The sequence below is a fragment of the Salmo salar genome, chromosome 13 (genome assembly GCF_965601325.2).
Source record: "Salmo salar chromosome 13, fSalSal1, whole genome shotgun sequence".
Classification (NCBI taxonomy): domain Eukaryota; kingdom Metazoa; phylum Chordata; class Actinopteri; order Salmoniformes; family Salmonidae; genus Salmo; species Salmo salar.
The window spans coordinates 37,890,881-37,917,500 of NC_138303.1; the positions used below are offsets into that span (position 1 = coordinate 37,890,881).

The window sequence follows — 26,620 nt, forward strand, 5'->3', positions numbered from 1 at the left end:
CCAAGTCCATATTATGTCAAGAACAGCTCAAATAAGCAAAGAGAAACAACAGTCCATCATCCGGAAACTTTCAAGAACTTTGAAAGTTTCTTCAAGTGCAGTCACAGAAACCATCAAGCGCTATGATGAAACTGACCGCCACAGGAAAGGAAGACCCAGAGTTACCTCTGCTGCAGAGGACACGTTCATTAGAGTTACCAGCCTCATAAATTGCAGCCCAAATAAATGCTTCAGAGTTCAAGTAACAGACACATTTCAACATCAACTGTTCAGAGGAGATCTTGTGAATCAGGCCTTCATGGTCAAATTGCTGCAAAGAAACTACTACTAAAGGACATTTGTAACATTCAGATGTCATAAACCAGCAATGCAGAGCTCTCCCTGTCCTATGCCGTGCCTTGATTGTATTACTGTTGATGATATCTGGAAATGTGCATGTACAACCTGGCCCATCTATTGTTGCTAGCCCCAATTCTAACTTGTGCTCTGATCAATTGAAAGTGTGGGTTTACAGCTCCAATCCAGATGTGTTGGTCATTAGAGACGTGGTTAAGGAAGAGTTTTGAATACTGATGTTAACCTTTCTGGTTATAACCTTTTCCGGCAAGACAGATCTTCCAAAGGTGGGGGAGTGGCAATCTTTACCAAGGATCACCTTCAGTGCTCGGGTGTCTCCACCAAGTCTGTCCCCAAACAATTTGATTTGCTGGTTTTAAGCATTACAATTTCAAATAGCTCTTTGTTGACTGTTGCTGGGTGCTATCGTCCTCCATCAGCACCGGCCTGTACCCTACCTGCCCTAAGATCTCTCCTGGCCCCTTATACTGAGTCTGAATTTGTCCTGCTAGGTGACCTAAACTGGGACATGCTTAAACCACCTGACCAAGTCCTAAAGCAATGGGACTACCTGTCACGTCCTGACCAGTATAAGGGGTTATTGTTTATTGTAGTTTGGTCAGGACGTGGCAGGGGGTATTTGTTTTATGTGGTTTGGGGTTTATGTATTTATGTAGAGGGGTGTTTGATTTAAGTGTTCCGGGGTTTTTGGGTAATGTTCTTGTTTTGTATTTCTATGGTTTTTCTATGTTGTGTATTTCTTTGTGTTGGCCTGGTATGGCTCTCAATCAGGAACAGCTGTACATCGTTGTTGCTGATTGAGAGTCATACTTAGGTAGCCCTGTTTCACCTGTCCCTTTGTGGGAAGTTGTTGTTGTACTGCTGTGTGTTAGCATGCAACACTGTTCGTTTGATCGTTTTCTTGTTTGTTTACGTGTTCTAATAAAGTCACTATGAGCACTCAACCCGCTGCACCTTGGTCCACTACGTACGACGACCGTTACACTACCTACATTTTTCTCAGATTATTACCAATCCCACAAGGCATGACTCCAAACATCAAGAAAAGGCTACTCTCCTTGATATTATCCTCACAAATAATCCTTATAGGTATCAGTCTGGTGTTTTCTGTAATGACCTTAGTGATCACTGTTTTACAGCCTGTGTTCGTAACGACTGCTCAGTGAAACGACCTGTCCTGATTTGTCATAGACGCTTGCTAAAAAACTTTAATGAGCAAGCCTTCCTTCATGAACTGGCCTCTGTAAAATGGTATAGAATCAGCTTGATCCCCTCTGTCGAAGACACTTGGACCTTCTTTTTTGATATTTTCAGTGGTATTGTTAACAAACACGCCCCCATAAAGAAAATGAGAATTAAAAACAGGTTCAGCCCCAGGTTCGACTGTGATCTTGCAGAGTTACCCCACCTGAAGAATTGCATTTGACGAAGCTCGGCACACGCATACTCAGGCTGACTGGCTATCGTTCAGGCAAATGAGAAATAAGTGCACTCAGGCTATCCAGAAGGCAAGTTAGTTACTTTAATCTCTCTAGGGTCGGCGGGACAAAATCGTCCCACCTACGTAACAGCCAGTGGAATTCTGTGGCGCGTTATTCAAATACCTTAGAAATGCTATTACTTCAATTTCCCAAACATATGACTATTTTACACCATTTTAAAGACAAGACTCTCGTTAATCTAACCACACTGTCCGATTTCAAAAAGGCTTTACAACGAAAGCAAAACATTAGATTATGTCAGCAGAGTACCCAGCCAGAAATAATCAGACACCCATTTTTCAAGCTAGCATATAATGTCACATAAACCCAAACCACAGCTAAATGCAGCACTACCCTTTGATGATCTTCATCAGATGACAACCCTAGGACATTATGTTATACAATACATGCATGTTTTGTTCAATCAAGTTCATATTTATATCAAAAAACAGCTTTTTACATTAGCATGTGACGTTCAGAACTAGCATACCCCCCGCAAACTTCCGGTGAATTTACTCAATTACTCACGATAAACGTTCACAAAAAACATAACAATTATTTTAAGAATTATAGATACAGAACTCCTCTATGCACTCGCTATGTCCGATTTTAAAATAGCTTTTCGGTGAAAGCACATTTTGCAATATTCTAAGTAGATAGCCCGGCATCACAGGGCTAGCTATTTAGACACCCACCAAGTTTAGCCCTGACCAAAGTCAGATTTACTATAAGAAAAATGTTATTACCTTTGCTGTTCTTCGTCAGAATGCACTCCCAGGACTTCTACTTCAATAACAAATGTTGGTTTGGTTCAAAATAATCCATAGTTATGTTCAAATATCCTCTGTTTTGTTTGTGCGTTCAAGACACTATCCGAATGGTAAAGAAGGGTGACGCGCACAACGCATTTCATGACAAAACATTTCTAAATATTCCATTACCGTACTTCGAAGCATGTCAACCGCTGTTTAAAATCAATTTTTATGCTATTTTTCTCGTAAAAAAGCGATAATATTCCGACCGGGAAAGCGTGTTTACGTCCAAAGAGAGAGAAAATAAAAACACGGGGTCGACTCGTGCACGCGCCTCCGTCCCATTGTCCTCTGATAGAGCACTTACCAAAAGCGCTAATGTTTTTCAGCCAGTGGCTGGAATTACATCATTCAGCTTTTTCCCGCCTTCTGAGAGCCTATGGGAGCCGTAGGAAGTGTCACGTTACAGCAAAGATCCTCAGTTTTCAATAAACAGAGCCAAGAAGAACAAGAACTTGTCAGACAGGTCATTTCCTGTAAGGAATCTTCTCAGGTTTTTGCCTGCCATATGAGTTCTGTTATACTCACAGACACCATTCAAACAGTTTTAGAAACTTTAGGGTGTTTTCTATCCAAAGCCAATAATTATATGCATATTCTAGTTTCTGGGCAGTAGTAATAACTAGATTAAATCGGGTACGTTTTTTATCCGGCCGTGCAAATACTGCCCCCTACCCCCAACAGGTTAAGGAGCAGTACTCTCTCTGTGGGTCTAACCCCAAGACGTTCTGGAAAACGGTTAAAGACCTGGAGAATAAACCCTCCTCCTCACAGCTGCCCATGTCCCTTAATGTTGATGATATGGTTGATGATGTGGCAGTCACTGAGTCCGAGGTGCTAAAGGAGGTCCTTAAACTTCAGCCCAAAAAAACATCTGGGTCAGATGGTTTAGACCCTTTCTTCTTTAAGGTTGCTGCCCCTATCGCCAAGCCTATTGCCAACCTTTTTAACCTGTCTCTCCTTTCTGGGGAGGTTCCCATTGCTTGGAAGGCAGCCACCGTTTGTCCTTTATTTAATGGGGAGATCAAGCTGATCCTAAATGTTATAGGCCTATTTCTAATTTGCTCGGTCTATCAAAAGTGTTGGAAAAACATGTCAATAATCAACTGACTGGCTTTCTTGATGTCTATAGTATTCTCTCTGGTATGAAATCTGGTTTCTGTTCAGGTTATGGATGTGTCACTGCAACCTTAAAGGTCCTCAATGATGTCACCATTGCCTTTTGATTCTAAGCAATATTGTGGTGCTATTTCTATTGACTTGGCCAAAACTTTTGATACGGTAGACCATTCCATTCTTGTGGGCTGGCTAAGGAGTGGTTTGCTAACTACCTCTCTCAAAGAGTGCAGTGTATAAAGTCAGAAAATCTGCTGTCTCAGCCTCTGCCTGTCACCAAGGGAGAATCCCCAAGGCTCAATCCTAGGCCCCACGCTCTTCTCAATTTACATCAACAACATAGCTCAGGCAGTAGGAAGCTCTCCCATCCATTTATATGCAGATTATAGTCTTACACTCAGCTGGCCCCTCCCCGGATTTTGTGTTAAATGCTCTACAACAAAGCTTTCTTAGTGTCAAACAAGCTTTCTCTACCCTTGAACTTGTTCTGAACACCTCCAAAACAAAGGACGTGGTTTGGTAAGAAGAATGCCCCTCTTCCCACAGGTGTGATTACTGTCTGAGGGTTTAGAGCTTGAGGTAGTAACCTCATACAAGTACTTGTGAGTATGGCTAGATGGTACACTGTCCTTCTCTCAGCACGTCAAAGCTGCAGGCTAAAGTTAAATCTAGACTTGGTTTCCTCTATTGTAATTGCTCCTCTTTCACCCCAGCTGCCAAACTAACCCTGATTCAGATGACCATCCTACCCATGCTAGATTACGGAGACGTAATTTATAGATCGGCAGGTAAGTGTGCTCTCGAGCGGCTAGATGTTCTTTACCATTCGGCCATCAGATTTGCAACCAATGCTCCTTATAGGACACATCACTGCACTCTTTACTCCTCTGTAAACTGGTCGTCTCTGTATACCCGTCGCAAGACCCACTGGTTGATGCTTATTTATAAATCCTCTTAGGCCTCACTCTCTCCTATCTGAGATATCTACCGCAGCCCTCATCCTCCACATACAACACCCATTCTGCCAGTCACATTCTGTTAAAGGTCCCCAAAGCACACACATCCCTGGGTCGCTCCTCTTTTCAGTTCGCTGCAGCTAGCGACTGGAACGAGCTGCAACAAACACTCAAACTGGACAGTTTTATCGCAATCTTTTCATTCAAAGACTCAATCATGAACACTCTTACTGACAGTTGTGGCTGATTTGTGATGCATTGTTGTCTCTACCTTGCCCTTTGTGCTGTTGTCTGTGCCCAATCATGTGTGTACCATGTTTTGTGCCGCTACCATGTTGTTATGTTGTGTTGCTATCATGCTGTGTTGTCATGTGTTGCTGCCTTGCTATGTTGTTGTCTTAGGTCTCTCTTTATGTAGTGTTGTCTCTTGTTGTGACACGTGTTTTGTCCTATGTTTATATTGTATTTATTTTTTATTTTTAGTCCCCGTCCCCGCAGGAGGCCTTTTGGTAGGCCGTCATTGTAAATAAGAATTTGTTCTTAACTGACTTGCCTAGTTAAATACAAAATAAAAAATAAGAAGGAGAGACTTTCTTTGGCCAAGAAACACAAGCAATGTACATTAGACCGGTGGGAATCTGCCCTTTGGTCTGATGAGTCCAAATTTGAGACTTTTGGTTCCAACCGCAGTGTCTTTGTGAGACGCAGAGTAGGTGAACGGATGATCTTGCAAGTGTGGTTCGCACCGTGAGGCATGGAGGAGGAGGTGTTATGGTGTGGGGGTGCTTTGCTGGGGACACTGTCTGTGATTTATTTAGAATTCAAGGCACACTTAACCAGTATGGCTACCACAGCATTCGGCAGCGATACGCCATCCAATCTGGTTTGGGCTTAGTGAGACTATCATTTGTTTTTCAACAGGACAATGACCCAACACACCTTCAGGCTGTGTAAGGGCTATTTTACCAAGAAGGAGAGTGAAGGAGTGCTGAATCAGATGACATGGCCTCCACGATCACCTGACCTCAACCCAATTAAGATGGTTTGGGATGAGTTGGAGTGCAGAGCGAAGGAAAAGCAGCCAACAAGTGCTCAGCTTATGTGGGAACTCCTTCAAGACTGTTGGAACATCATTCCTCCTGAAGCTGGTTGAGAGAATGCCAAGAATGTGCAAAGCTGTGGCTACTTTGAAGAACCTCAAATAAAATATATTTTGATTTGTTTAATACTTTGTTGTTGGTTACTACATAATTCCATATGTGTTATTTCATAGTTTGACGTCTTCACTACTATTCTACAATGTAGAAAATAGTACAAAATAAAAAAAACTTGAATGAGTAGGTGTCCAAACTTTTGACTGGTACTGTCGTTTTGTTTTGTTCCTCACTAGTTTGTTCTGCTGGAGTCAGCATTATAACTTCTGTATGTGTTTTGTGTTTCCAGCCTCAATACTGTAACCATCTGGATGAAGAGGAAAAGAAGGAGCTGCGTATGTTCAGTCAGCAGAGGAAAAGAGAGAACCTGGGCAGAGGCATGGTCAGACTGTTCCCTGTCACCATGACCGGAGCCATCTGCCAACAGGTGGATACTGCTGAGGGAAGGGAGATCAGGAAGGAGACTAGGGTGGGATGGATACAGTGAGAGTGAGGGACCAGGGAGATGGAGACAGGAGGATTTAGGGAATTCTCTGGTTTTTGGTGTATGTATCAGACCTGGGTTCAAATATCTCAATTATTTTCACATTTGAAGTAAGTTTTCACATTTTATTTGAAAATACAAGTAGTTTAATAATTGTATGTATTTTGAAATAAACTTGTAAAGTATTTTAAAATACTCAAATACACTCCCATGCATTTAACCCAGGTATTTAAAAATAGTTTTTGAAATAAGTATTTTAAAATACTCTCAAATACAATTTGTTAGACTATTTGGTTTTTACAAATAACCATTCAAATACTCAAATAAAGATACTTATTTTGGGCTCTTTTGAAAAGACTCAAATACACAGAAAAAAGCATTTTAAATACCAGATACTGAAATACACACCAAGCCAGGCACATACAGTTGAAATTGGAAGTTTACATACACCTTAGCCAAATACATTTAAACTCAGTTTTTCACAATTCCTGACATTTAATCCTAGTACATATTCCCTGTTTTAGGTCTGTTAGGATCACCACTTTATTTTAAGAATGTGAAATGTCAGAATAATAGTAGAGTGATTTATTTCAGCTTTTATTTCTTTCATCACATTCCCAGTGGCTTGCACACACCTTTTCAGTTCTGCCCACACATTTTCTATGGGATGGAGGTCAGGGCTTTTTGATGGCCACTCCAATACCTTGACTTTGTTGTCCTTAAACCATTTTGCCACAACTTTGGAAGTATGCTTGGGGTCATTGTCCATTTGGAAGACCCATTTGCGACCAAGCTTTAACTTCCTGACTAATGTCTTGATGTTGCTTCAATATATCCACATCATTTTCCTCCCTCATGATGCCATCTATTTTGTGAAGTGCACCAGTCCCTCCTGCAGCAAAGCACCCCCACAACATGATGCTGCCACCCCCGTGCTTCACGGTTGGGATGGTGTTCTTCAGCTTGCAAGCCTCCCCCTTTTTCCTCCAAACATAATGATGGTCATTATGGCCAAACAATAATATTTTTGTTTCATCAGACCAGAGGACATTTCTCCAAAAAGTATGATTTTTGTCCCCATCTGCAGTTGCAAACCGTAGTCTGGCTTTTTTATTGCTGTTTTGGAGCAGTGGCTTCTTCCTTGCTGAGCAGCCTTTCAGGTTATGTCGATACAGGACTCGTTTTACTGTGGATATAGATACTTTTGGACCTGTTTCCGCCAACATCTTCAAGGTTTTTCGCTGTTGTTCTGGGATTGATTTGCACTTTTCGCACCAAAGTACGTTCATCTCTAGGAGACAGAATGTGTCTCCTTCCTGAGCAGTATGATGGCTGCGTGGTCCCATGGTGTTTATACTTGCGTACTATTGTTGTACAGATCAACGTGGTACCTTCAGGCGTTTGGAAATTTCTCCCAAGGATGAACCAGACTTGTGGAGGTCTACAATTGTTTTTCTGAGGTCTTGGCTGATTTCTTTTGATTTTCCCATGATATCAAGCAAAGAGGCACTGAGTTTGAATGTAGGCCTTGAAATACATCCACAAGTACACCTCCAATTGACTGAAATGATTCCAATTAGCCTATCAGAAGCTTCTAAAGCCATGACATCATTTTCAGGAATTTTCAAAGCTGTTTAAAGGCACAGTCAACTTAGTGTTTGTAAACTTCTGACCCACTGGAATTGTGATTAAGCAAAATAATCTGTCTGTAAACAATTGTTGGAAAAAGTACTTGTCATGCACAAAGTAGATGTCCTAACCGACTTGCCAAAACTATAGTTTGTTAACAAGAAATTTGTGGAGTGTTTGAAACACTTAGGTTGGAGTCATTAAAACTTGTTTATGTAAACTTCCGACTTCAACTGTATCTTGGTGAGAGTGTGGTTGTCCTATGGTTATTTTGCATACATCCTTCCCACAACTTTCTGGGAATCGTGCATGATACTTTGATACCTCTCTGCATCCTTGACTTGAGAGTTTGGAACGTCTGCTTTGTGTCTCTACCAAGCAACTATAATGAAGGCGCTGTGCCTTTTCAAGACGGAAAGCACCATACACTGGTTGGATATCCCCATTCTGAATTGAATTAATCATGATGTACTGTTTTACGTAGGACCGCCCCAGCCCTTCCGTTTGCAGCCAGCCCTTCCGCAATAAACAAACACACACACACACAGTAGGTAGCTAGCATAAACCGTTGGACTTCAGACATCGTTTGCCACTAACATCATGAATAAGGCACATAAATCATCACACACATTTTCAAAACGTTATAATAAACCTTAATAATACTAAAACATAATACTAAACAAGTGACATATCAGACAACTGCAATCTGTTAAACGTTACGATCGTGTGGCTAGCAAGTAGCAACTGTTAGCTTGCATTGTTCAGCCCATAGAAAGTCAGCCAGCTAAAACTTTAGCTTGCTTGCTATCAACTCGAAATCGTCTAGCTAATCAAATGTATGTTTTGTTATAAATTAACTAGTTAGTTAGCTACTTTTAGACTGAACATTTCCTTACCCCGCTGAAGTTATTAATTTTCCATCTTGGATGTCTTCTGTTTACGTAGTAGGGCAATGTTGTGAATCAACCATGCGTGCTAGCATTACTTTAACAGAACGTTCCCTAAAAGTTCAAACATGGTTACATTTTAATTTCAATTTTGGTAATGTTCTAGGAACGTTCTCCAAATGGTTTTACATTGGGAATGGTCTCAAATAGTTCAGAGAACTTCAAGAAACTACATTCTTCTGTGGGAATTTCAGTACTTCTGCATAACGTTTCCTTATGGTTATATTTAGTCATGTTCTCAAATTGTTCCAAGAACTCTAAGAAAACTTTACATAAAAAAACAAGACAATTTTTAATTTCCAGAGAACGTTCCAAGAATGTTATTTAAAAACATGTACATTACGTTCTCAGCATCAACAAAACACTCTCTGTCCTCTCTTGTTAAGTGTGTTCAGGTGTGTTGGCCACGCCCACTATTTGGCCACACCTGATCTTAATGAGTGCTTGTTTCCTTTGAAATGGGGTATTTTTGAATAGACGAAAAACATGTCAGGCTTGCTCCGTCCTGGTGGCGCAGTGAACTAATTCCATGCATAGAGAACAGAGGATTATACATTTGAATCTCACTGATGCCGTCACAATAAAAATGTATGTGTTAACATGATTAATGCCTAAGGAAATTAATTTCCATGTGTCCTATCTGTTATTGGAGTTCAAAAAAGTTAACCCAAAATAAGATGGCAGCGTTATTAAAAGTCTTATAGAAACATTTCAGTGAAGTTTTTGTTTTTTTAAAACCTACAAATAACCTATCATTTTAGTTCTGAGAGTTAATAAAACCTCCCAGGAAAACTGTCAAGGAACCAGAGTAAAACGTTCTCAGAACCTCCCTGCAACCTAAAAATAAACGTTCCCAGAACAGGCAAAATGTTTAGTTCTGTTCTCGGAGCGTTTTAAAAAAAGGTTCAGTTTTACTGATCAGAAAGCGTATGGCTTCGTTCCCAGAACAAATGGGAAACCAAAAATGTACGTTCCCACAACTTCCAAGGAACCAAATGTGCGAGCTGGGATGTATTTGAACCGAGGTCTGTTAAGTATACACTTGTGTTCTCACATGCTCATTTACATTTTGTTTACCTATTGTTTTGTCTCTCTGTCATTCTCTGTGTTTCAGTGTGGCAGACAGATCTGTGGTGGGGACATAGCGGTGTTTGCCAGCCGGGCAGGTCACGGGAGCTGCTGGCACCCTCAATGTTTCCAGTGTGCCTCTTGTACTGAGCTGCTGGTGGACCTCATCTACTTCTACCAGGATGGACAGATCTACTGTGGCAGGCACCACGCTGAGAGGATCAAACCGCGCTGCCAAGCCTGTGATGAGGTGATTGACTCTGCCCTGTCATGACTCTGCCCTGTTCAACAAATTATATGCTTACTGTGTATCCAGTCCACTTTTTGCTCATGCACTGTCAGCCCTGTCCTCTCAACAAATCTCTCCATACTATGTACGCTGTCTGCTCATATACTGTGCTGTCCACAAAGCTCTCCAAACTGTGTATCCACTCTCTGCTTATACACTCTCTGCCCTGTCTACAAATCTACATTTTTCAAATCGTCACTCTCTAAAGTTCTAACACTGACTCTTATGAGGAGATTTGTATCTTTGGCAGACTCGTACTCGGGGCTGGGAAAGTGTGTCTTTATTTGATTTACATGCCTGTAGACCCTAGAGGAACATCTAGTCCCTCAATGAGCCAGCCATATGTTGTTGTTCCACAAACACCTTTTAAATCGCTCTTCCACTTGCGCACACACCCACACAGACTCTTGTTTAGACCCTTGGTATTTCTGACTTAAGAGATTAGTTGAAGTAGACTAATAGGTCTGTCATGACTGACCTTCACAAGTCCTTAGTGGATGTACCCTGTCACACTGTAAAGACAGTCTTTCAGAGAAACAGAGATGTCATTCCACATAAACCAGAAATATTCAATAGTGACGTGATTTGCTGAGCCTCTTGCCCTTTTTTCCAATCACTCTCTTGCTCTCTCTCTCTCTCTCTCTCTCTCTCTCTCCCGCTCTCCTTCTCTCTTTCTGAAATGCAGATCATTCTAGCTGATGAGTGTACGGAGGCAGAGGGCCGACACTGGCACATGAAGCACTTCTGTTGTTTTGAGTGTGAAGCAGCGTTGGGGGGACAGCGGTACATCATGAGAGCGTGCCGGCCGTACTGCTGCTCCTGCTATGAGTCCCTCTATGCAGAGTACTGTGACACCTGTGGGGAACACATAGGTACTGAAACAACACAGGTCCATGTTTGCACAAAGGGAAACATATACACACTTACACAGAGAGAAATATACAACCACTCACACAGAAGTATACACACTCAAACAAGGAGAATTACATACACACTAACACATCGAGAAATCCATATACACTCACACACAGACAATTTTCTTAGACCCGCTTTGTCTTCCAGGTATAGACCAGGGGCAAATGACCTATGAGGGCCAGCACTGGCATGCTGCCAAGTCGTGTTTCTGCTGTGCCCGCTGTCGGCTCCCCTTGCTGGGGCGGCCCTTCCTCCCACGTGGGGGCCTCATCTTTTGCTCCAGGTCCTGCTCCCTGGGAGAGGACCCAGATAACTCAGACTCGTGTGACTCAGCCCTCCAGAGCCGGCATCCGCAGCACAGACGCTGTGAGACAGATGAGAAGATCCAGCAGCCGCAGCGCTGCTCCCCACAGCAACCACCGGAGGGAGCCAACATCCCTGTTGTCCCAGGAGAAGTCTGCATTCATGCTGCACTGGAAAATAGACGTAGGGGCTTACTGTACATACATAGATGCAGATGGCATTTATATGTTATGTAGGTCATGCCTGAGCCTTTTTATTTCCCCAGCATGTAACAGCTTTGTAATACTCATACACATACAAACATAAGATAGATTATTTTACTTATTTAGCAGGCTCTTTTATCCAAAGTAACTTTGATCACATGCTCAAAACAATAGATTTTAGAAGATTACATAGGCTTTTCTATTTAAACAAGGTGTGTTTTCTCTTCATTTCATCTGTCTCACAGGTGTTCACATCTCTACTAATGTTCCGAATGGAGACCCCCCATCACTCAACGGTCATCCAAACCTCAGAGGGTCCTACTCTCCCCTTCCCCATTGTCACTTAGCCAATAACTGGGGACCATCTTGTCCTGTCGACCAATCACTCAGCAGTTTGCACCCTGGAGATTGTGGCAAGCATCCAGGCAGTAGTCTGGAGTTTTTAGGAGAGCCCAATGGCTATGCGGGGCAACCCCTTACCAGTTTCAGTAGAGGAACGTCTACTGCAAAGGACTGTGGGAACTGTGTGGAGAGAAGTAGTCAAGTTATGCAAGGTATTACACAAGGCAATAACATGCATCATAAGTTAAAGTGGGACTGTTCAGAATGAAAAAGTTAACTGTGGTGCTCTGTTAGATAAAATTGGCCACAAGCAAGAGTTGAATAGTATTCTATAAATCTGTAACCAAGTCTTACTCACCTCCTGTTATTGTGAGTTGATTGAACAGAAATTGTATCCCTTGCTTTTTTTATTTATAAATGGAGGTATTTTATTTGTTTTCTCTCCCTCTTCCCAGTGTTTCCTCCCCCGAGGAACTCCTCCTTACCTGCATCACTAAACCATCCCAGTCCTGCTGACCCTCTGCCCCTCCCGCCCCCTCAACCCAAGTCTTGTGATTTGATAATCAGGCCAAGTCTGCACCAACCAGAGCCAATCCCCCCTGACCCTAGCCCCCAATCAAGTCGAAGTGGGATAGCCAGGGTCAGTTTCCGAGAGCCAATCAGCTGCAGCTACTCTGTGGAGGAGGATGAGGAGAGAAGAGAGGGGGATGAAGAACAGGCAGAGGAAGAGGATGGAGGTTTTGGGAGCAGATTACATATGCAGAAGGGCATTCCACCTCAAATGGACCTACTGGGTAAGAGACAGAGACAACTTTTTTTTTCGTTCTCTTTTTCTTTTCATCACAAATGCCAACCGTCTTTCATTTTTTGCGTCTCCTCACAGATGGTTCATACCAACATCGTAGTTTACGGCGGGGGTGGAACCGTGGCCGTGTGGCTTCCGACTCCACTCTCCACCTAGGCACAGAGACACGTTTCCGTCACTCTCAGCCGGACAGGCCCCGTCTGGATGCTCTAGAAAGGAGACGAGAGAGGGAGAGTGTTTCCCTCTCTTCCCCTGGCATCACAGAGCCCCCATTACTCAACCTCCAGCCAACCCAGTACAACAAACATGAGGACTCCTGCTCTACCTGCTCCTCCTCCTCAGACTCAGAGGAAGATGGTTACTTCCTGGGGCAGCCTATCCCCCTGCCCCCCCAGCTAACCCACAGGCCCCAGTCTGTGGATGGAGAGAGGGAAGGAGAGAGGGATGGAAAGAAGGAAGGAGAGAAGGACATGGGGTTGAGAAACAGCCTGAGAAGGAAGAGAAGGGCCAATGGCCTTGGTGCAAAGGACAAAGACAAGAACTGTGCCATCTCCTAAGTTTGACCCTCACAGTGAAAGTTCTGTTTTTCAACGATCAAGCCAATATCCAATATTAATCTGTAACATGTTGGGGATACTTTGAATACAATACTCCTATCCAGCAGACTTAAACCACTATACTATAGGAAGGCAAGAGGAAACAGAGAGAGTGACTGGCTGGCTGTAAGATGTATTAGAGGGATCAGATCAAAAATAAAAATGTTATGTTTTGTATATTGTTTCGGGCGCTTTTTTGCACAGTAGAGTGAATCTGGCATCCATCTAGGAAGTTCTGTAAGAAAATGTCACTGTGTTCCCGCAGTGTATGTTATAGGATTTACTCAGAAATGTGAAGAAATTCACTTTACATTATATTCAAGTGAATTTGTGGAGAGAGAACGCTCATTCCAGTATAAACATGTAAGCATTTATTGTGGGAAGTTAGTCCTATTCAAAAATAGAAAGATAATCTCATTAATGTAGATTAAAGATTTGAGGATTCCTTCTCAGATTCTACATTTCTTTGAGGGTATTCATGGGCATTTGTCTCGCTCGCTCGCTCACTCTCTGTTTCCAAACATGAACATTAGAGAGTTCTTCAGAAAAGAATGTGCTGGCAGTGTTCAGTCACATTATTTCACCAAGGTCGATATAAACTAAGATTCTGACTTTTAATATTTTTGTAGCATACCATTTTTTTTTTTACTTTGAGTGTTATATGCAATGTTACACATTTTATGAGAATAATGATTGGAAATATTTGTTCAACCAAATAGTTGGCTAAATATTCTGTGAGAGAAGTGAGTACCAAAACAGAGTGTTGGTCCCACACAGTGAGATTCAAAGACTATATGTGCACACTAACCTGGACTGTGAATGTTGGTGTGTATGTTCATGTGTGTATGTTTTGACAACCTATCATATCAAAATGTATTTGTCACATGCGCTGAATACAACAGGTTTACAGTACCGTGAAATGCTTACTAATGAGCCCTTTCCCAACAATGCAGAGTTAAAAAGTAAGAAAAATTAGCAAAAAAGGAAATGGTAACACAATAGAATAAGAATATATACAAAGTTCTCACTTTGATGTAAAGCCTCCCTATGTGAGCATATGATATTCAAAAAAGGAAATTGAGTACATTCATTGATTTTTAGATCAAAACACATTTACTTCAAGTCTAGTTATTATTATGATTCTCTTGGGTGCTGGTTCCTGTTTTCAATGTTTTTTGTTGAAACGTAAAACACTTTGATTAAACTTTCACTTTTCAGAGATTGTGAGGAAACTACAGTTTCTGCAAGTTTTGTACTAGGAGAAATAAATTAATTGAAAACTACAATTTCTCATTTCATATCTGAATATACACTGAGTGTACAAAACATTAGGAACACCTTCAGAATATTGAGTTGCACCCTCTTTTGCCCTCAGAACAGCCTCAATTCGTTGGGGCATGGACTCTACAAGGCGTCGAAAGCGTTCCACAAGGTTGCTGGCTGATGTTGATTCCAATGCTTCCCACAGTTGTCAAGTTGGCTGGTTGTCATTTGGGTGGTGGACCATTCTTAAGACACACAGGAAACTGTTGAGTGTCGAAAAACCCAGCAGCGTTGCAGTTGTTGACACTCAAACCGGTGTGCCTGGCACCTACTACCATACCCTGTTCAAAGGCACTTAAATCTTTTGTCTTGCCCATTCACCCTCTGAATGGCACACACACACAATCCATGTCTCAATTGTCTCAAGGCTTAAAAATCATTCTTTAACCTGTCTCCTCCCCTTCATTAACAGGTGACATCAATAAGGGATCATAGCTTTCACCTGGTTAGTCTATCATGGAAAAAGCATGTTTTGTACACTCAGTGTATGTTTCATTCATTTCAATATTATGTTTCATTTTGACAACTAACTCCAACAATGGTCTTTTGTACAGTCTATGGTCCACACACTGACCTTCTTCAGAGGAAGGCTTCTGATCAGAGATGGGTCTGTTATTGTCTAACGGGTTTATTATTACAAACACCAGCATGCTTTGAAGAATAAATCATTCGAGGAAAATAAACTGTCATGTGACAGAAGAAGCCAGTCTACTTCCTTATGTAGGAGTGATTGGTCAGTGTAGTCAGGTGGGGGAGGGAGTAGAACAAGGAGGAGCAGCAGCAGCACATGAGTCGTCTGACAGGTTTGGCTGGTCTGTTGCTTGCTCCCTTCTATTCTGGAACACATTCACACGCTACAGTACATTTCTACAGTTCTTATCCTTTGTGGCGTGATGAGCTGTAGAGAGGCCTAGAGTTCCGTTGGGGACCTGTAAGATTCTACTTCCACTCTAAAGGTGAGTTTTCATTGGAATGTAAAGCCTGAGTAAGTGTGTGTGTGTGTCCTAGGAACCAACGCATTCAAACAAACAGGATCAAAGAACACTAGGACAAGACCGTCTATAAGGCCTTGACTGTGTGAGAGGTCCTTTCAGTTTCATGTATATACCTGGCTTGTAAGTTTCTACTAGTCTTTTCTCATTCACCTCCTGGTTCAACCCATGGTGTTAGGTGGTTTTCCTTCCTAAATGGAACAAGCTGAGACTTGAGCCTGGGTTGAACGAGAAGGATCTGTATGTTCATTTTACATAGCACTTTACAGAACTTTGTGTTCAGTAGTACTGTACTTGGAGAACTTAGCCTAATAAAATAGAATGTCCTCTGCCCTCACTGACCTGCATTGTACTGTGTGTACAGTAGGAGTGTGAGAGTGAGAGGAGAAGCAACATTGAGATAAAGAGATAAGGCCATGCAGGTGAGAGTGCAGTGAGACAGTTGTTGCTTGAGGTGGAATGAGAATGTGTCTGTCACACAGACTGTTAGTGTGGTGTATTTTAAACTCACTCTTCCTCTTTCATAAAGCAATGAGTACTGGCTTGTCATTGATACCTTTGCACTTTATCTACCAACGGTGCATGACACCACACAATAGGAATCTCTTTAGAAGTTAATAACAGGCCTACACGCTTAGCTTCTTGTTCCCCAGTAGGGTCAGATACGTGGAATTATTTCCCTGACCCAACCCCCTTGTATCCAGCTACACAAGTTAATGTTTGTTGCTGTGTTCACTGATCGTCAGCAAATGTACTGTGTGTTCTTCTAAGCAAAACAAATATTCAGATAGCGAATTGATGACTGACTACAGTCAACTCCTAGATGGGTGGGTCAAGTGTTACGGTTTCAGAAATACAAACCAGACAACCCTAGGGTCTGAAGTCTAGAGCAAGCCCAGCACAACCCCCTAGCAACTGGGAGCTTTATTTAAAGATGGTGTGGCATTGTTCCCCTCTAACAGCTGTTGGGGTGTGTGTCTGGGTATTCCTCCAAACAATAGTTTGTTGACAGCTGGTGAGCCCCCCCCCCCCCCACTTTTCTTCAGTCCTCTCTCAAGCTCAGGCTTTTCACTGGCCTTACAATGAATGAAAATGAAGTGTGGAAGTTTATTGTGTTATGTTCTTGAGATCGATGGGTGCTAGGTGTAATTGTTAAATGTTTGGACCCACAGCCAATGGCCTGCATCCGACCCGCCCCTTTTCTATTCAGATGTATAACATTCTGTGTTGTGATTGGCTGCATCCTGGGGTTTTGTGGGTGCAGGGGGAGGAGCCATTATACTGTTGACTTACAATATCCCTGAATCAACCACAGCACTTTATAGTGCTTAGTGTGAGTTGCTGTATCAGTTACATTGGTGCAGTATCTCTGTATCTCTCCCTCTGTCTGAGGTAACTGTGAATTTATATTGATTGATGTTTTGTCTCTTTCCTCTGACATATATCTGATGGTGTGTAAGTTGCTGTCTGATGTGTGATGTTGTTTCTCCTTTTTCTACAGAACATCCAGACTTTAGGGCACCAGGGTTCAAGTGAGATCCCGTGGGAACTGGACGAAGACGGAATCATATCAGCCAAGATCAAAATCCTGTCAACTTTCATGGGACAGTAGGATCCTGGACGGATGGCATCCAAAGAAGTTTGACTTTGGGTGGCCAAAAACAGCAGGAGAAAGACGGGAGTCAAGGACAACCCACCCATGTTACCCCCCACTCCCATCTCCAGCATGCCTGTGGAGACCCCCCAGCCTGTCCTGGCACAGCCGGTGAGGGCTGCTGGGATGCCCAACCCCAACCGCATACTCATGCCAAACCGCCTCCTCCTCCAACCAAGAACAGCGGAAGCAGCTGAGCCCAGGCAGAGCGCGGTGGAGAGGCTGGCGGCAGACAAGGCTAAATACGTCAAGAGTCAGGTGGCCCCCTCCAAGCAGCAGCCAATAAAAGTGCCTCCGCCTGTCATGCGCAAACCTCTGATGTCCCCAGCTACCGGACTGCGGCCAACCCGTAAGACCCAACCGCCTCGCTTTAACTACACCCAGCAAGGGAGTGCCCCATTGGACCTGGAGCACCTGAGTAACCTGATCAATGGGGTGGGTGAGGCTGAAACTCCCCCTACCTCCCCCACCATGGACCCAGTGGAGAGTAGTCAGGCCCCTGACTGCCCCACCACCACTAACATCTCTCCCTGTCCCTCTCCATTCTCTGCTGGGGCTGCTGAGGGGATCCCAACCCCCTGCCCTGAATGGTCCACCCCAGTCAAATTAAGGATAAATGCCTCTGGCCCACTAAGTCCTTCTGGATGTCCAGCTGCAGTGACCATACGTAGAGTGGACGTAATACCCCAACACCACCATACCATGCCAGTGAGGAAGCCTTTCAGAGCACGGCATCAGATGCATCGCCCATTGCAGCCCATGGCTCTGCATCCACACACCCAGATCCACAACGCTATGTCACCTCTTCGTCTCTTCCACCCCCGAACTACCTATGCACCAGGCCCTGCATCTCCTAAACCAGTCCCAGCCCCTCCACCACAAGACCACACCCCAACCCCCAACTCCTCGTCTACCCCCGTTCACTTACCAGTCAGCTACCCTGTACTTCCGCCCTCCCCATCGGTCACTCGCCCGTCCTCTGGTAGCTCCAGGAAACGGCCCTCTCTGACCCGCTCCAAATCAGACATGAGTGACCGTTACTCCCGGGCCAGTACTGACCTGGAGCGCTTCTTCAACCTGTGTGGTTTGGACCCTTCGGAGGTGCAGGTGCTGAAGGGGCCGGGCTCGGACATTGTGTCCCTTGCACAGTTCCGCAGTGCCAGTGCTCCTGGGTCAGAGTGTGCAGGACATGAGGGTGAAGAGGAAGAAGAGAACGGTGGGCCTGCAGAGCCGGCTCCCTATGGTGTCTCGGTCATTGAGAGGAACGCCAGAGTGATCAAGTGGCTTTATGGTATCCGCCAATCCAAGGATACTGCGAGGAGCACCAACATGTAGGGCCATGAGACTGATGTAAATAGAGGTGGGGGAGAAAAACATGGAGGTACACTCTAAACATAATTCCTGTACAGAGAAAAAAACTGGAGAAGTCTGACTGCCGTATAAACCAACCAATGAAAATGAAAGGAATGGACTGATGTGTACTAATAGTGAAATAAAATGTTGTCTGTTAAAGTAGTATGATAGTGTTGGACATCATTTGTGCAAGATATTTGGTACTTTGTACTACCACCCATTTCACCTTAATTGACAACAAAGATAACTTACTTGTAATTTGACTGGTTATCAGAATTGTGTTCTGTTTTTTTATGAGAAATACATCAACATATTTGTTTTTGTCTCATACTGGGGCTTACAAGTCTTTATTTTTGGTTGTGCTGCTGTCTGATTGCTTTGTTACTGTCTGTTCAGATGATCTGTTTCTAAATAAATACCATTAACAATGTTAAAGTAAACTGATCTGAGGTGTGTGTGTTCATCATTCATGTTCTCTGTTTTCGAGGGGTGTAGCTGGGGCGGGAAAAGGTATGTGGGACTGACTGGGTGAAATTACAGGAGAGTTTCACGAGGTCATGGGAGTCCAATTCAATATGAAGTTTCTGTTGAACATTTGGCTTAGTGTGTTTTTACTCCATTTGAACTTGAGCAACTCATGATTAATGACAATGTGAAACAATGATTTGATTTATCAGAAGCACTTATTTGGTTCTCCATCCTCTTGGACTACCGTTTCCTCAAACACCTTTTTGTGTTAACACTTTAGTGCTTCATGGGTGGGTTCACTGGGTTGATGTACTTTGGCAGGAGTTTCTCACTTTCAAAGGGCCAGGGTTGTTCTGTGGGATTGTCAACAATTAAGACGTGTCCATTGTTACCAGATACTTGTAGTACTTAGCTTGTTCTCATGTCAGAAGCAGAGAAACATCCTGAAGTTGTAGGACAGAGATATACCTTATAGAGGAGGCAACGGTGACCTGGAGTGGACTGTAACCACCGGAGAAGCCTAGTTCCAAAAGATGAGCTGCTTCAAGACTTTTACAGATCTTGAGGAGTCATTTACTCGCCCAAACCATTGATGGAAACACATGCAACGACAGCCATCAATGCAAGACTACTGTAAGCTTTAATTTAATGTTTGAATTTCTTAAATATAAGACTGTTCACCTCTCTTGGGGAGGTGGCGTCCCACCCACGGTTCACACTATTCAACAGCCAGTGAAAAATCAGAGCGCCAAATTCAAAACCACAAAATGTCAATTCAAAGTTCTCAAACATATGACTATTTTACACCATTTTAAAGATGCATCTCCTTAATGTAACCACATTGTCCGATTTCAAAAAGGCTTTACGGCGAAAGCATTAAGTTAGATTATGTTAGGACAGTTCCAACACAAGAAAAACCACACAGCCATTTTTCTAGCAAGGACAGGAGTCACAAAAAACTGAAAACCAGCTAAAATTATGCACTAACCTTTGACGATCTTCATCAGATGACACTCCTAGGACATCATGTTACACAATACATGCATTTTGTGTTCGATCAAGTTGATATTTATATCCAAAAACAGCCTTTTACATTGGCGAGAGTGATGTTCAGAAAATATTTTGCCTCCAATACTGCCGGTGAATCAGCACTACAATTTACAAAAATACTCATAAACGTTGATAAAACAAAGTGTTATTCAAAGAATTATAGATGAACATCTCCTTTATGCAACCGCTGTGACATATTTCAAAAAAGCTTCACGGGGAAAGCACACTGCAATAATCTGAGTACTGCGCTCAGAAAAAGACATCAAGTAATACAGATACCCGCCATTTTGGAGTCATCTAAAATCATAAATAGCATTAGAAATATTCACTTACCTTTGATCTTCATCAGAAGGCACTTCCAGGAATCCCAGGTCCACAATACATTTTGTTTTGTTCGATAAAGTCCATAATTTATGTCCAAATAGCTCCTTGTTGTTTGCGCGTTCAGTAAGCTACTCCAAGTGTAGGAAGCGCGGCCAAAATGTCACAATGAAAAGTCAAAAAAAGTTATATTTACGTTCGTTCAAACATGTCAAACGTTGTATAGCATCAATCTTTAGGGCCTTTTTTAACTTAGAACTTCAATAATATTCCAACCGGACGATTCCAATGTCTTGAAAGACGTTTTGGAACACAGCTACCCCTCACGTGAATGCGCGCCAATGAACTCATGTGCTTTCCTGAGTCAACAACTTCCAACTTCCTTTGTTGGCTATCTGTTCACCATAGACACCTCAAACAACTTTCTAAAGACTGTTGACATCTAGTGGAAGCCTTAGGAAGTGCAAAATGAACCCTAAGTCACTGTGTGTTAGATAGGCAATCACTTGAAAAAACTACAGCCTCAGATCCTCCATTTCCTGGTTGGATTGTTTCTCAGGTTATTGCCTGCCATATGAGTTCTGTTATACTCACAGACATCTTTCAAACAGTTTTAGAAACGTCAGAGTGTTTTCTATCCAAATCTACTAATATGCATATTCTAGTTCCTGGGCCCGAGTAGTAGGCCGTTTAATTTGGGTACCTTTTTCGTCCGGCCGTGAAAATACTGCCCCCTACCCAAGAGAGGTTAAGTATCTTTTATTGTGCTTAGTAAACAAAAAATGGGTATAGAATGTTGATTTTTCTCTTTAGAGAAGACTTCACTTCATGTTTTCAACTTGTTCCTGAGACAGGTAGCTGGGCTGTGGAATAGGACAGGAAAAACACAAGATCCTATTCACACCCTTTATTTTACTCTCTCTCGATCTCTGTTTTTCTATCTCACAAGCATGTATGTCCTGTGTGTGTGTGTGTGTCTCTGTAATATATCTGGTCACTGTAGAGGCCAGGGGGCTTCTTCTGTCCAGGAAGCTGTGCTATGCCATGGGAGGCGTGCCATATCAGATTACTACTGTTGACATGGGCTTGGCTTTATCAGATGTTCCTGCTGGATGTTCTACAGGTCAGTAATGTTACTCATTGCCTGCATGCCAGTCAGTTAGTCAGTCAACTCCACTGTCTCATGTCTGTCTGTCTAGTCTCTCTGGCCTGGAGTCCTTTCTGTCCCTGGCTCTTTTGCAGATTGAGGCCTTCTATGTTTCTCTGATCCTTCAAGAGGAACTGACCCATCCCTACCTTCAGGCTAGTGAGCCGCAGCGGTTTGACACCCATTGGCAAACTCATGCCATGGTTAGTGGATCTCAGTAATGCCTTCCATTTTTATATTGACTTTGGGCAGTGCATTCTAGCATCCCTTTCTGTATTTTTGTGTTTTTCAGGGTGGTTGTCTCCATGCCTTTTGGGGTCTTCTCCTATGTCCTGCTGTAGTTCATGTCTCAAGCCTTCAGTGTTCCCTGGTACCTCACAGCAAGCTGCCTGTTTGAATCCCTCATGATATCCAGCCTGTTATCTACTCTTCCTTCACATACAGTATGACCCACCAACCCTATCTCCAAGTCTTCATCCTCTACATCCTCAACCACTGTTTGTCTTGCTCCATTTCTGTATCATCATGACTACTGTATGTATCCCAAACAAATTACTTGGCTGTAGCCTGATCTCTGCAGGGATATTGCCGTTGCTTCTTCAGAATTACCTGACTGTATGAAACAAGAAGTACCATTTACATTCCTTCGGGCATCAGTATGGTTACTGCCTTCCATACACTTCCTGTGTAAGTGTGACCATGGTTACAAGGTGCAATTCTTGACTGACTCTATAGTTACAGAAATCACAAACCCCTTTTTTTCACCATGGTTTCTGTCTCTTTCCTGACAGTGTATTAACCTCTCTAGGGTAGGTGGAACGAAATCGTCCCGCACTATTCAACAGCCAGTGACACATCAGAGCGCCAAATTTAAAACCACAAAATGTCATAATTCAAAGTTCTCAAACATAGGACTATTTTACACCATTTGAAAGATAAGACTCTCGTTAATCTAACCACATTGTCCGATTTCAAAAAGGCTTTACAGCGAAAGCAAAACATTAGATTATGTTCGGAGAGTACATAGCCAGAAATAACCACACAGCCATTTTCAAGCAAGCATATATGTCACAAAAACCAAAAACACAGCTAAATGCAGCACTAACCTTTGATGATCTTCATCAGATGACACTCCTAGGACATTATTTTATACAATACATGCATGTTTTGTTCAATCAAGTTCATATTTATATCAAAAACCAGCTTTTTACATTAGCATGTGATGTTCAGAACTAGCAACTAGCATACACACCGCAAACTTCCGGTGAATTTACTTAATTACTCAGCATAAAACGTTCACAAAATACATAACAATTATTTTAAGAATTATAGATACAGAACTCCTTTATGCAATCACGGTGTCAGATTTTAAAATAGCTTTTCGGCGAAAGCACATTTTGCAATATTCTGAGTAGATAGCCCGGCCATCACGGCTAGCTAATTTGACACCCACCAAGTTTGGCCCTCACCAAACTCAGATTTACTATAAGAAAAATTGGATTACCTTTGCTGTTCTTCGTCAGAATGCACTCCCAGGACTTCTACTTCAACAACAAATGTTGTTTTGGTTCGAAATAATCCATAGTTATATTGAAATAGCTCCCTTTTGTTCGTGCGTTCAGGTCACAATCCGAAGTGTGACGCGCGAGGGCATTTTGGGACAAAAAAAATCAAAATATTCCATTACCGTACTTCGAAGCATGTCAAACGCTGTTCAAAATCAATTTTTATGCAATTTTTCTCGTAAAATAGCGATAATATTCCAACCGGGCGACGTTCTATTCAAGAACAAAATGGAGAATTCACATGAATGCGCATCTCCAGTGTCACTGTCCCCAGGCAGGCAGTAACAAACTCTGCTGCTGTACTTTGCCCGGAGACTGCAGACATCTCATTACACTTTCTGGCGCCTTCTGAGAGCCAATGGAAGCCTTAGAAAATGTCACGCTACAGCACAGATGCTGTATTTTCGAGAGAGAGAGGCTACAGAAGGACAATAAATTGTCAGACAGGGCACTTCCTGTATGGAATCTTCTCAGGTTTTGGCCTGCCATATGAGTTCTGTTATACTCACAGACACCATTCAAACACTTTTAGAAACTTTAGACTGTTTTCTATCCAAATATACTAATTATATGCATATTCTCATTTCTGGACAAGAGTAGTAACCAGTTTAAATCGGGTACGTTTTTTATCCGGCTGTGCAAATACTGCCTACCAACAGGTTCATGTGCCTTCCCTTTCGCTGAGCATGAGACAGAGACTCTGCCACAGCCTACAGTAAGAGCTTGATATCCACTGTCTCGTTTTTCATCTTGTATTGATGAATTGCATACAGTAACATTTGAAAAAATCATACATTTCAGTTTTTCAGCCTCACCTGTCCCTTGGTCTGTCTGTTTCTCCTTCTCTCTCTCTCTTGCTTTCTCTCTCTGATAGGGATGAGTGTGGAGCTGCTGGCAATGCTGGTGGCCTCTGTGATTCAGGGTCGGTTGTGGCTGTATTCTGCACAGAGAAGGCTGGGGCATGTCAGCAGTTGGACCAGAGCCAGGAGCTGCCTCACAACACCCCTTCACCACAAACCGGTACTACAGACCATGGTACTACTTCCCCTCTGAGAAACACTGCAGGCAGGGCATGGTGCAAGTAACTGTTTCCCAATCTCAAGCCCTAGCCTAACCCAGCACTGAAGGACATACCGCTCTCAAACCCTAGCCTAACCCAGCACTGAAGGACATACCGCTCTCAAACCCTAGCCTAACCCAGCACTGAAGGACATACCGCTCTCAAACCTTAGCCTAACCCAGCACTGAAGGACATACCGCTCTCAAACCTTAGCCTAACCCAGCACTGAAGGACATACTGCTCTCCTACTATGTTGGTTTAGAAGCATTTCTTTGTCTGTGGAAGTGAACTTACCTATAATGCCAGGGATATCATATTACACTAATTAACTGTCCTTAGCACAACAAACAAAGGCCATTCTTGTGTGTGTGTGTGCACATGGGAGCATGCATTTCAAGGATGTGAGTTTTGTCTTGTTTGTTGACTCATAGGCCTGTGCGTTTTATGCATACATGTGAAGGACTTGTGTTTGTGTAGCCTTGTTTATCTGTGAGGTTTTGTGTATTTTTCACTGTTGTAAGGTTTTCCTGACCTCAGTGCTGGTCATGGGTGGGCTGTTCTTCCTCTGCTGCCTTGTCCTCTTCCTGGGGGTGAAAGAGCAGCGGAGTGAGTCAACGGTCAGAACAATGGAATTAGGTTTCGTGTGGTCAGTTTAGAACTGCTAGAGCAAAGCACATGGGAGGTCAAGGTTCAGTAGAACATGTTCAAGAGTCTAGAGCTGGGAGGTGGCTAAATAATGGATAGGTTTGGAACTAAAAGTAACTTATGACATAAAGTAACTTATGACATGTCACGGTGAGTAAGTATTTTCTTCAGTTTTCTACAATACTGAACACCTCTCTCTGATTTTGTCTCCAGCTCCCCTCTCTAGTGTGGATAGAGTGTGTGTGTGTGTGTCTTATCTCTCCACTCTAAAGATGCTAGTGTGCCATGTTCCTTAACAACGACTGGTCCTTGGCTTCCTCTTTGCTGCACTTGCCTTCTAGATAAATCCTTGCCTGGACTACATCCAAAAAAAAAAAAAAAAAATGAATAAATCTTGAATCAACTAATGCACATTTGTCCCTTAGATGTCTTTGGGGAACTTTGCACTGTTCTGTACCCATGCAGCTGGGCTTGGGTCCCAGTTCCAGCACCTTCTGTCTCTGCTGGTAAGACATTGCTTGTTGCTACACACAGTTCTGTCAACGTCACACGTAGTTGTATCACACACCCCACACCCTCTTGGCCACAAAAGGACGGTCTGATTGGCTCAACACACAGATGACAGAACACAATTCTTATCCAATCTGGCATATCATACTCTTTATGATTTGATATATTTATGTGTAGCTGGTATTCGTCTCTGCAAGCTAACCCCTTATTCCTTATTAAAGGGCAAACACTATAGCCACAAGACATTCTCTTGTTAGTGTTTAATATCTGGGATGGTTGTTTGTTTGTCCTAACAGATTGCAGCATCTATAGCTGCTTCACTGTTACAGGCATGGGCTTGAAAATAGATTACAATCTTCATTGGTCTGTGAGCACAACATTGTTTCTCCCTTTATGACAAGTTTATTCTTACAGTAATAATAGTCTTTACTTACTGTGTGTGTGATGTTTTTTTCTTCGTATTTACTGCCAGTCTTCGTGGCCGTGTGTGTGATGCTAGGATTCAGCTTGGCAACCGTGTTCCTGCTGCCTTGGTGAGTCTGCAGTTAGAAGGCCACGAGTCTGGCTCAGAGCTATGTCTCGGCTCTCTACTGTACTCTGCTCCAGTTCTGTCTCTGCCTCTGTCACTCTGAATGACACTCAACACACACAAAATGCTGACTTGATGATTCATTCATAAACCCCCATGACAGCATGTCAAGTGTTGAATATTCTGATATGCTGATATATGCTGATTTGACACTTGGCCAGTTTACACTTCAGTCAATTTACCAGACAGTGCTTGTTGCATAATCTGCGTGTGGTCTGATTTGCGAACCAGTCTCTTATGTTTCATGTAGGTCCATGCTCCCGGACGTGGTAGATGACATAGCTGTGGAAAAACCCCTGCTGCAAGGACCTTGAGCAACAGTTTCTTTCTACTGCTATGCCTTCTGCAGTAAGCTAGGGGAGGCCTGTCTGTTGGAATCTCAACCATGACTAACATTGAGTCATACATCCACCTACTCCTCCTCTCCCTTTCTCTCCTCCTTATTATGTAAAATCTAACTTCATGTTTCTATCACCATATTATCTA

The 26,620-nt window shown here is 42.8% G+C and overlaps 2 protein-coding genes across 3 annotated transcripts in view; both read left to right on the forward strand.

Moving 5' to 3' along the window:
- Window positions 1-14,740, forward strand: part of LOC106567229 (uncharacterized) — a 38,186-nt gene extending 23,446 nt beyond the window's left edge. The window contains exons 5-11 of the mRNA XM_082960046.1: window positions 6,166-6,303; window positions 10,051-10,254; window positions 10,979-11,165; window positions 11,356-11,694; window positions 11,960-12,268; window positions 12,512-12,850; window positions 12,940-14,740. Coding sequence (XP_082816172.1) covers window positions 6,166-6,303; window positions 10,051-10,254; window positions 10,979-11,165; window positions 11,356-11,694; window positions 11,960-12,268; window positions 12,512-12,850; window positions 12,940-13,418 — 1,995 coding nt within the window. The 3' untranslated portion in view covers window positions 13,419-14,740. The remainder of the gene's footprint in view (window positions 1-6,165; window positions 6,304-10,050; window positions 10,255-10,978; window positions 11,166-11,355; window positions 11,695-11,959; window positions 12,269-12,511; window positions 12,851-12,939) is intronic.
- An 880-nt stretch (window positions 14,741-15,620) lies between these two features.
- Window positions 15,621-19,223, forward strand: f110a (FAM110A). 2 transcript variants are annotated; one of them, NM_001139900.1, is made up of 2 exons: window positions 15,621-15,736; window positions 17,274-19,219. In NM_001139900.1, the coding sequence occupies exon 2, from the start codon at window positions 17,472-17,474 to the stop codon at window positions 18,759-18,761; it is 1,290 nt and encodes a 429-aa protein (NP_001133372.1). In that variant the 5' UTR covers window positions 15,621-15,736; window positions 17,274-17,471; the 3' UTR covers window positions 18,762-19,219. The 2 variants fall into 2 exon arrangements, with proteins under 2 accessions (NP_001133372.1, XP_013991019.1); XM_014135544.3 differs by lacking the exon at window positions 15,621-15,736 and adding an exon at window positions 17,084-17,164 and having other exon boundaries at window positions 17,274-19,223.
- The last annotated feature ends 7,397 nt before the right edge of the window (window positions 19,224-26,620 follow it).

Excerpts from the sequence above, each read along its gene's own strand:
- f110a (NM_001139900.1), top strand. The coding sequence starts at position 17,472 with ATGTTACCCCCCACTCCCATCTCCAGCATGCCTGTGGAGACCCCCCAG.